At 42.7% G+C, this 10340-nt stretch overlaps 1 protein-coding gene across 3 annotated transcripts in view; it reads left to right on the top strand.

Annotated features, from left to right (window-relative positions):
• LOC106805788 (G-protein coupled receptor 98-like) overlaps positions 1 to 10340 on the top strand; it is a 41880-nt gene that overhangs the window by 16922 nt on the left and 14618 nt on the right. For all 3 annotated transcript variants that reach the window (XM_014807516.1, XM_014807518.1, XM_014807519.1), the window contains exons 20-30: positions 3903 to 4035; positions 4403 to 4626; positions 4941 to 5155; positions 5402 to 5558; positions 5805 to 6034; positions 6216 to 6340; positions 6748 to 6879; positions 7179 to 7393; positions 7826 to 8067; positions 8647 to 8904; positions 9526 to 9663. In XM_014807516.1, the coding sequence (XP_014663002.1) occupies positions 3903 to 4035; positions 4403 to 4626; positions 4941 to 5155; positions 5402 to 5558; positions 5805 to 6034; positions 6216 to 6340; positions 6748 to 6879; positions 7179 to 7393; positions 7826 to 8067; positions 8647 to 8904; positions 9526 to 9663 (2069 nt within the window). The remainder of the gene's footprint in view (positions 1 to 3902; positions 4036 to 4402; positions 4627 to 4940; positions 5156 to 5401; positions 5559 to 5804; positions 6035 to 6215; positions 6341 to 6747; positions 6880 to 7178; positions 7394 to 7825; positions 8068 to 8646; positions 8905 to 9525; positions 9664 to 10340) is intronic.

The raw sequence follows: 10340 nt of genomic DNA, 5'->3' as shown, positions 1-10340 counted from the left end.
TATTCTTTGTCTAAGGAAGAATACCGTAGGCTTTAATATTTCTCGTGGGTTTAAAAAGTCATTTCACACCGACCACATTGTTTTGGTTGTGAATTGGTTGTCATGTGGTGTTGGATCACAACAGAGAAGATGGACCAGCACGTAGAGTGGCCAGTATGAGAGGTCAGGTGGGATGCTGTGAAGCGAAAGGTGGAGATCTTTATTAGTCGAGCACTCAGACCAGAAGAATGAAGCGATGAGGAAATTCTATCGTGGAACGAACCGTGTTTGAAATTTGAAGCTGGAGAAGGTTCAAATACAGCTACTGTCGTTGCTGTTCCCAGATGGAATCCGCAGAGGGTGTAAAAGATATAAGTTTTCATTATTGTATAGTGTTTGGCCCGAATACTTTAGTATGTTTTGTAGTTGTTTCCTCTGTCTTAAAAGGTTAAGTTAAAATGATAGCTAAGTTGAAGGCATAATTAAACACTTCAGGAAGATGCTGATAGCGGCTCGTAGACTTGCTTGATATCGCACAGGAGGAAAACTGTGTATTGCCGGTGAGAAGAATTGGACACAGTGTTTTATCTGTTTTTAGCTGGATGAGGAGTACGGTGCTGCCAGATTATAAGCTACGGCGGAAAAGGTGTCCGACATTGGTCAAAATCAGCTATTAACATCACCATTTCTAAAAATGACGATCCTTATGGCATGTTTCATTTTCGTGCCAGTTGCTCTACGGCCATACTATAGCTGTGTATAGCTACTATAGGAATTTCCATTTTTTTCCGGCATATTAACAGATTATAATTGTGTATAAGCTTGTAAGGATTCTGCACGAATTATCTTTTACTCTATAGCAGTATCCTAAAAGTTTATTGTGAATTTTTTCGCAGGGGTGTGCAGCTTCAAGAGATAGAATATTTTAATGTGGTTTTGTCAGGAGAAGTAAAGGCAATAATACCATAACGTGCAGAATTTACGTGTGATGCGAGATCGGGCAATTTAGTCCAGTCACTCTGGAAGTGGCACGTACTGCCTAAAGGGAATACAAGATGGTGACACCCTGCACTGGCCACTGTTAGCTTCCAGATGGTCACGGCCCAGCCCAATGCTCTTGAGCTCTGCCCCTGATGAGGATTACGGTGTGAATATTTGTTGATCTGTCGCAACGATTTGATCTGAGGAATTAAAAGTGGTGACCATTTTGCTTTCATTTATATAATAGTAAGTTATATTGTTGCTCACGACAATCTGAATCAATGCAAAAAAACCGTCATGCACGCAAATAACTCTATCTTCTAACACATATGTGAGTGTACAACCACGATGGCATGACTACAACTTGGTTGTGGGTGTGTAGCATCCAGAGATGATGAGAATTTCAAATTAGTGCCGATGAGAGCCAGATGCAAGCATGAGAGTATCGCCTCCAGCCCGGCTAATCTGCTGTGCTCACCGTCAAGAAGAATGACGACCCTGTGGTTGTTTGCTGGTAAGTCGCATCGAGTGATATAGATGTTGCCAATTTGATTGTGAGATCTACAAGGTTGTCAACCCTGTTTAGGGGTTATATCTCTAAGGGCAGACAATGTAAGGACACCATAGCAATTTTGTAGAGTGACAGTAATACTGTGAAATCTACGCACGCACACGCATTCTCGCATGAATGCAGCACGAACAAGTACTATTCTTAACTAAGGTAATATAATAACAATATAATAATACAATATATAGTAATACTATTCTATCAATACAACTTGTAGATCCAGTGGAACCAAGTTTGCAGGAAGAACCCTGGTGTTGTACAGTTCACAGTGGGCGAAATGGCTGCTATAGAAACACCTGTGATCTACTTAGATATCTGCACCATTCCTTGGGACAGCCATTTGCGAACAGTGTAAGTCCACGTATTCGTTGTCACTTGGGAGCTTCAACGTAATAATACGGGTAAATTGTTTTGGTCAGTAAATTAATAAATGATGGCAATGTAAGAGCCGAGAATTTTTGGTCTCCCTGGGGTATTTGTGTTGCAACACCATGTTCAAATATGCTTATAGTTACATCGTGTCCGCTGTTATCTTAATTCGGGAAGGTGATAAAAAGTGCATTGATTCCCGTCTCCTAGAATATGTAATCATTAATCCATTCACAGAGAACACTTATAGTCTGGAGTAATGGTGTGGAAGCATTAGAGGTGTCGCGACATAACATGGTCTGTACAAAACACGTGTTATTTGCAGGACTACATGGCGATTGATGTGCTCCTAGTATTCCAGCGGCGTAGTACGAGCAGCCATCAGTGTCGTTGTGAGAGATGACGGAGGAACCGGAGAATGATGAATTTTACAATAGAACTGTTTGAGTGCAGAGGGGTAAGTATCACAGAGTCGTATAAAGAAGGAGAGCGTACAACACCGGTTGAAATGGTGAACATGTTGCGGTATTAGTCGAATTTAAGAAAACGTTTGGTCGTTTTATTTTGGCGATTCTCTTGGCGTAATTTATTGATCAGCTGTCAGCTACCTTGTTAATATAAAACAAACTCCGCTTGTTCCTACGATGCTCCTATCACTGAGAATAATGACGGCGGTAAAATCTCGGTATTTTTGCGCGAACAAAGAACTCAAGATCAGTATTTACTTGTGGCGACTGTCTCTCGCTTTGTGGCCAGTGTATGCTTCCGGTCGCCGCTGTGTAGCGCTGGTAGCGCCTGACTCACGGTCAGTACTACAGGAGATTCACTATTACATCCAGCGTGAGGTTGGGCACAGAGTGGGGGTTCATCACTATGGCAATCAATAACAGACGCTTCATTCATTTCCATATTGGTCAATCATTGACGGAACACACGCCAGGTTTCCCGAAGTTATCTCAAAGCGAGGACAGTCCGCAGTAAACACTGATCTCGAGTCTCCACTCATTATCTCAGCGCTAGGGGCATCTTAGGGACATGCGGATTTTGTTTTATTTAACAAGGTAGGTACAGCTGATCAATAATACTGGAAAGTTAATTAATTTGACTGACTGCAGGACATACATGGTTTCAGCATTTCACCGTTATACGCTCTTCTTCTTTATACGCTCTTGTATGTACCTGTTTTGATTATATAGTTTATCAAGGTTTCTTCTCTGTTTGCATGTGATGATGAAAGCGTATGTCTATCGAATATGGCTACAAGGAGCGAAGAGAGAGAGAGAGAGAGAGAGAGAGAGATGAGGAGAGAAAGAAGGGAGAGAGAGAGAAAGGGAGAGAGAGAAGAGACGAGACGAGAGGGAGAGGAGAGGAGAGGAGAGACGAGAGGAGAGGCCAGTACGGTAACGACGCGAATGAGAGAGGGAGAGGAAGAGGCGAGTAGAGGAAGGAGGAAGGAGAGGAGAGGAGAGGAGAGGAGAGGAGAGGCAGAGGAGAGGAGGAGAGGAAGGAGAGTGAGAAGAGAGAGGAGGGAGAGGAGGGAGAGGATGAGGAGAGGAGGGAGAGGAGAGGAGGAGGGGAGAGGAGAGGAGAGGAGAGAGAGGAGAGGAAGGAGAGGAGAGGAGAGGAGAGGAGAGGAGAGGAGAGGTAGGAGGGAGAGGAGAGGAGAGAGACGAGAGAGAAGAGAGACTGAGAGAGAGAGAGAGAGAGAGAGGGGTGGGGGCAAAGCACCGAAGTGAAAACAAGAGAGCATTGGTGATTTATATTTTAAATATATATAAATTTCTACACCTACCCTATTTAGAAGAGTTTCTGCTACCAAGAACATACCCCAGCTAAAGTGTGGAATTTATAAGTATTAAAATTGTAAAAGGAACACGACATGCAGAGCTAATCTCTTGCCGTTAGTAACACGTGTGAAGTTTCAATAAGTGAGGGTTAAATGATGGCTTAGATTTTGAGTTTATATCAGTGATAATGTAAATAATTTTTGTTTCTTCTGCGGCAGGAGATGTAGTTGCATATACGCCAAAAGCGAATGCAACGGTGATGATCTTAGCGAACGATGATGCAAATGGAGTGTTCAGATTTGTGCCACCATTGATTATAACTGCCACTGAAGGAGAAACATTAAAATTTGGGTAAGGAATGTAAACATGATTTGAAGTGATGATTTGCATTGCGCGTTGTACATACAGATGTTTTGGATGTTATGTATGTTTGTGTTTGAATGTCTTATATCTTTTGCTGTTAGCTCCTACAACACTGCCATATATTAGCATTTATGATACTTTATCTGGCATCTATTTAAAAATGGTTTAATGAAATAGAAAAAAAGAAAAAAATTATGAATACATAATAATTTCTTACAAAGTTTGCTTTACGTCCAATTATTTCATGACACATGTAGCCGAAACATTGAAAATATCCAAAATGTTAAATGAGGGTATACATACCTTGATAATGACTGTGTGTACTTATCCCCACGTTCTCACATTATCAATTTAGCATCCAAAGGTTTGCTGGAAATTTTGGAGCTGCACAGTTATGGTGGCACATCGTTGAAAACGGCACGAATAATGAAATTCCACGGGAGACAGACTTTCGTCCTGTGTCTGGCTTTGTGCGATTCCTCGATCAGGAAGTTGAGAAACACTTCAGTGTCGATGTGTTAGCTGATGGCACCCCAGAGCATGATGAATACTTTGACGTGAAACTTCACAACGTCACTGGTGAGCCTCGAATATTCTGTTGCTAGTCAGGTTGTCATTACATCGGATATTGTATGGTTGCATGATTAATCATCTGTTGTGAAGATACGTGGGATCAATATGATCTGTACGGGTGAATGATTTCCTTTTCATACCATGGAACTTCAAAACGGGTAGAAATATTATTTCACAGTTGTTCTGGATCATTGTCTAGTCCAGCTATTTCATTCTGGATGAATTCCTTTTGATTCCATGGAACCACAAAGCTGATGGGGATAATGTTTCTAAATTTATCTCGATCATTGTGCAGTTTGGCTGTTTTATTCTGCTCGCAGGGTATGGTCCGAGTGGTCAAGAGGGCAGGCTGGCAGACGAGCATCTTCGGGTCACAGTCAAAGTTTTTGGGAATGATGACCCATATGGCATATTTATGTTCGACCCTGACACGCGAGACCAGTATATAGCGGAGGACTTTTATCCGGGGTCGGAAGATTCGACAGTGACAAACCTTACTGTGGTTCGACTGCAAGGTGCCTACTCGACTGTGCAGGTATTTGCAAGCTTTCACTTATGATTTTACTGATGTATCGTTCTACGTAAGACGATGTAGGTAGAAGTAACGAGTCAGTAGAAGTAGGAGAGAATCGGTTCAGAACTTGAAATAACAGCAAGAATCGTCGTTGTATTTAGATGGAATCAAGAGTCCATAACCAGAGTCTATAGTCTCTATTATGGACTCTTGATGGAATTAATCGGCCTGTTGTGCTAGATACCTGGAAATGCTTTTGGTGTGTAGGTGCTGTGGGAGGTGTTTTCGGATGCGATTGCTGGTGACCTTCCGGCTGCGAAGGATTTGCTGTTCCTGGGAGATTACCCCGAAACAGTCACGGAAAGGCCGGACATGCGACGGCCTCTCACAGGCACAAAGGTGTTGCAGTTTAGTGGAAGTCAAGGTTAGTTATGAAGCGGTCATGGCGGTGGGTTATATGGAACGATTTTGAGCTCAAATGAGAATTTTCATATACCATATTGATGTGCTGTCATGGTTTTCTCTCTACCTGATGATTGTCTTCATAAAAATTTCATGTGGCACTTGAATGTGTGCATGGGCATGCGTGCATGCATGTGTGTGTGTGTATGTATATATATATAATTATATATATGTGTGTGTGTGTGTAAATATGTGTTAATTGTCTTAGGTGATTACGTGACAATCAGCCAGCAATATCAGCCACTGATCTCTGACATCGAAACCGGCTTCTCAGTCTCAACATGGATACAACCAGTGGCCCCTCAAGATGGCTACATTTTTGCAAAGACGTCAGACGATGGTGCCAAGCATTACTATACCCTGCACTTGGAAGCTGACACGATACAGTTTAAAGTAACCTTTGGTTACAGCTTGATGAATTCAAAGCAAGATGGTCTGGTATGTGCATCATGAAGCTTAACACAAAATGCAGGCTGAATTAAGTTAAGCGGAAAAAGATAGATGTGAAAATAAAATTTTTTTATTACAGTTTTGCTTTGCATATTAAGTGTGATCCTTAGAGGGACTTTTTTATTTCTATACATGTATATCTTACCTTTGAGAATTAATTTGCTTTTAGACTCATCGAACATTGTATTGGAGTGAACGAAAGAACCTCTGTGATGGCAAATGGCATCAGATTTTAATTATGTTAGCTCGCGGTGAAGCAGAATTCTACTTGAATGGATACTTTGTGGGACGCAAGTAGGTCTAAAATTGATTACATAGGTGTGTGTTAGTGTGCGCGCACGCACGCACGCACGCACTCACGTGCGTTCACGTGCGTGCTTCCTTGTGTGTGCGTTCATGTGCATGCGTCCGTGTGACGGTGTGCCTGCCTGTGTCTGTGTCTCTGTGTACATGCGTTTTTTTAAACGATAACTGTTTGTTTAGAAAAAGTGAACCGCATGTTATTAATTACATAATGTTATATTAAATTTAGTAGTTTTATTTCATTTTCTTGTATCGATGTCAGTACAGCTGTGCAAGTGTGCAGATGCACTGTTATAATGCTGTGCATCGAGTGACCGATGGCTATTATTGGTTGAGGCTTAACATCTCAGGCTTGAAATATACTAAATGCATTTTACACGTTGTTACTGTTGATATAGGCTGACTGGAACAACGCGAGTGATAGATGAGTCCGGCACATTGCTTGTAGGTGGTATTGTGCCGGGTGATGTAAGCACTTATGAAGGACTGATGCAAGATGTGAGAGTCTATAACCGGAGATTAGACCCTGGGTAAGTCTATGCCATTCCATGTGATTATATGTACATGATATATATATATATATATTAAAATTACATTAGACCCTTGAAATTTAAGATAGCTTGTGGTATTGTATAACCAGAAGAGGTACAAGCTAAATTAATGAACATTAGAAAAGAGAAGCTGACACACAGGCAGTTGGTTATCTGTGAGAAACGTAGATGTGGAAGATTAACCTCTAAAAAAGTCATGGGCAACGTGATTTTACTGAGAAACATAGACGCAATAGATTAGACGCCACGAAGGCCACATCGCTTACTCACAATTTTAGTGAGATCGAGGAACTGAGCAGGGCACCCGCCAGGAAGGACGTGAAGCCAGTGTCGGGATATCTGACCTTCCTCCCGGGAGTCGCCTCACACATGCTGCAGTTAGAGTCGGTTCAGGACAACGAGGATGAGGGCAACGAGGTGTTCGCAGTCAAACTGTTGTCTGCGAGAGGAGGAGCACGGATAACACGCGACGATGGCATCGGCAAGGTTACAGGTTAGCGTTGCTTTGCAGAGGCGATTAGTACAGTATATACATGGTATAAAAACCGAGTGTGATCTGCAATCACATGTGTGCGTTTTCTCCAGCTTAATCAGCTTTTAGAACTGCTGTACATAGTCATTAGTCATCATTAGTCATAATTATCACCAAAACTCAAACACTAACCCTAGCTCTAACTTTGCCCTATAGCCCTAACTTAGCCTAACCTTAACCCTAGTCCTAACGCCAACCCTATCCGAACCTTAACTATAACCTAGCCCTAACCATAACCTAAACGTAAACCTAAGCCTAACTAAACCCTAACCATAACCTTAACCTATCTATAATCATAACATAATTCTAATGCTAACCCAATCGTAAGCCCCTTATTACAAAACAGCCGTCCTATAGTAGGGCCGACCCCTCCGATTTCGCTCACCGTTTCAGTCTTGAAGAGTGATAACGCCAACGGGTTGTTTGGCTTCGAGGGTGACTGCACCCCGTCGCTAGCGCAGTCCGAAGGAGTGGACGTTGTCTGTACGGTGCAGCGATCGTTCGGGGACGAGGGTGTTGTGACGGTGCACTGGACGGTCATGCAGTGGAACGAGACGGCCGGAACGTACTTCAACGGGTCGGACTTCAGCGAGACTTCTGGCGTTCTCGAGTTTCTTCCCGGAGAGCGAACGCAGGTACAGTGTGGAAGCAGTTGGCTCCTGTCAGGCCGCAATTAAAAAAATCTTTGGTTGCCCTCACCCGATTCAGGCTGAAAAGTTTGGGTAGGTAGGAAGGCTTTTTTCTTTTTTTTGAGGGGTTTCTTTTTCAGCATGGTGGTGTCTACATGCTTGGGTGTGCTTGTGTGGAGATACCGTTTATGTTGAATTTTCGTTTTGCTTGGTACATATAATCAGGATATAATGTATTGCCTACAGATTTATATAATGTACAGTGATAGAATTTGTGAGAAAAAAAGAGTGGGAAAGATCAATAATATTGTCTGAGTCTGCCCCTTTTTGGTGGATCGGTCGGGTGAAGGCAAACAAATCAATATTTTTATTATGGCCTCAGTATGTGCAGTACTGAAACCTAAACGTGAAGTATGCTGCAAAAATGTGAAAGTGACGAATGTACAGTATGGTGTGTAGAATATAAATAAAATAATGATCTGTCTATCGCATGTCATTCGTGTTGACGCCTCTGTTGTCGCTTTCAGCGGTTTATATAGTCACGTCGCATGTCATTCGTGTTGACACCGCTGTCGTCGCTTTCAGCGGTTGAACCTTCGCGTCGTGGACGACGCAGTGCCGGAGACGGTCGAGGTGTTCCACGTGCGGCTGGTCGAGGCGACGTCGGACGATGGCGTCGCCGGGACGACGAACATGAGTGGCGCCAGCATCGACCCGCGCGGCAGCTACAGCACGGTCACCGTCGAAGCGAACGACTTCCCCTACGGCCTGCTGCAGTTCATGGCTGGGAACGCCAGCCGCGTAGTTGGCGGCCTGATCGTGCCGGCTACGGAATCTCAGCAGGTGCGTATTGATTACTGGGTAATGAGCGGCGAGTGATTGATCGAGGGGGTGTGCGTGCTCCCAGGTTTGTGTTGTGGGCGTAGTTGAGAATTGCTCTTAAAAGCGTCGTTAGAAGTTAAAGGGCAATTCGACAGTGTCGCATGTTTAACAATCTTAACCTTACTTAAACGATCGATGATAATTTTTAGTGAGGGGTAAAATAGTTATGTTAGATTTAGGGTTTGGGTTAGATTAAGCTTAGGAATTAGGGTAAAGATAGTTTAACATGGGATACGTGAGAGGTCAATTAAACATTGTTCGTTTATAGAAATGCTGTATCCAGCTATACGAGTTAAACTTACTATGGTTGATCGTAATCTGATTTCTGGTCAGTGTTTCTTATACATAGGAGGCACAGTGGCGCACCGCCGTTGTCAAATTTAACATTGCCATTGTGAAAATGTTTCTGTATTTACTAATAAGTATATCCTGTATCTATATACCTATAAGTATATCAATACATCCTGTATATGAATCCATCATGCGCGTTTTTTCCCCAAACTGGCCATTACCTCCTTTGTCTAATTTTCCCTCAGAAGAAACCCTGCTGGTGCTGTAGTAATGGGTTAAATTGTGCTATAGATCAGAACAACAGAGGAGATTGCAACGTTGCCCATCACTATTGAAAGAGCACAAGGATTGTTAGGAGAAATCAGCGTGGAATGGAGGACAGTTGATGGCACCGCTGTCAGCTCTGGAAAAGTACCTCCTGATTTTCAGGTAGGAGCTCACATTCAGTTACATAATATCATATCATTTCATCTTTTACATCTACTCTACTTGTTTATTGCAATAGTTTCACTCCTTGCCCAGAAGATGCATTACTATGAACGTACGAAGACTAAGTTTAGCTCTCCAGTTCAATCGCCACAACTAAAAAAACTCAAGCACCCCGCGTTAACTAAAACCACACAAATGGCAAAATGTCATATTCGTGATGAATACATTAATGAGGTTTAGGTTGTGATTTGTAATATAGCAATTTTGGATAGTTTTGGATGTTTGGGGACATTGCACATTGTAATGGGCTGTGATTTTGGATGGGTTTAATTTGGCTCATAGGGTACATCTATGTCCCCCAGGGTGCTGCCAGAACGCACCCTTGGTACGGTCCGGTATACCGGAACGTACCCTGGTCACTCTGATATGGTTAGGGTTAGGGAGTAGGCGTAGGCGACTCTCTAGACTCGTTAGTGGAGTAGGCGAGGTACGGTCCGGCATATTAGATAGTACTAGGGTACGTTCCGGCAGTACCCTGGGGGACATAGACCCTCTCAGCATTAATTTGTCACGTAATATTTTTACTGATTATGAACATAACAGTTACTAAAAATAGGTGGCATACGGCTGGGTATCCCTGGTTGTCTGGGTAATTTTGCTCATTTTTATATTGTACT

Source organism: Priapulus caudatus, unplaced genomic scaffold, assembly GCF_000485595.1.
Source record: "Priapulus caudatus unplaced genomic scaffold, Priapulus_caudatus-5.0.1 Scaffold127, whole genome shotgun sequence".
NCBI classification, from domain to species: Eukaryota; Metazoa; Priapulida; class Priapulimorpha; order Priapulimorphida; family Priapulidae; genus Priapulus; species Priapulus caudatus.
This window is presented reverse-complemented; position numbering and strand designations above follow the sequence as displayed.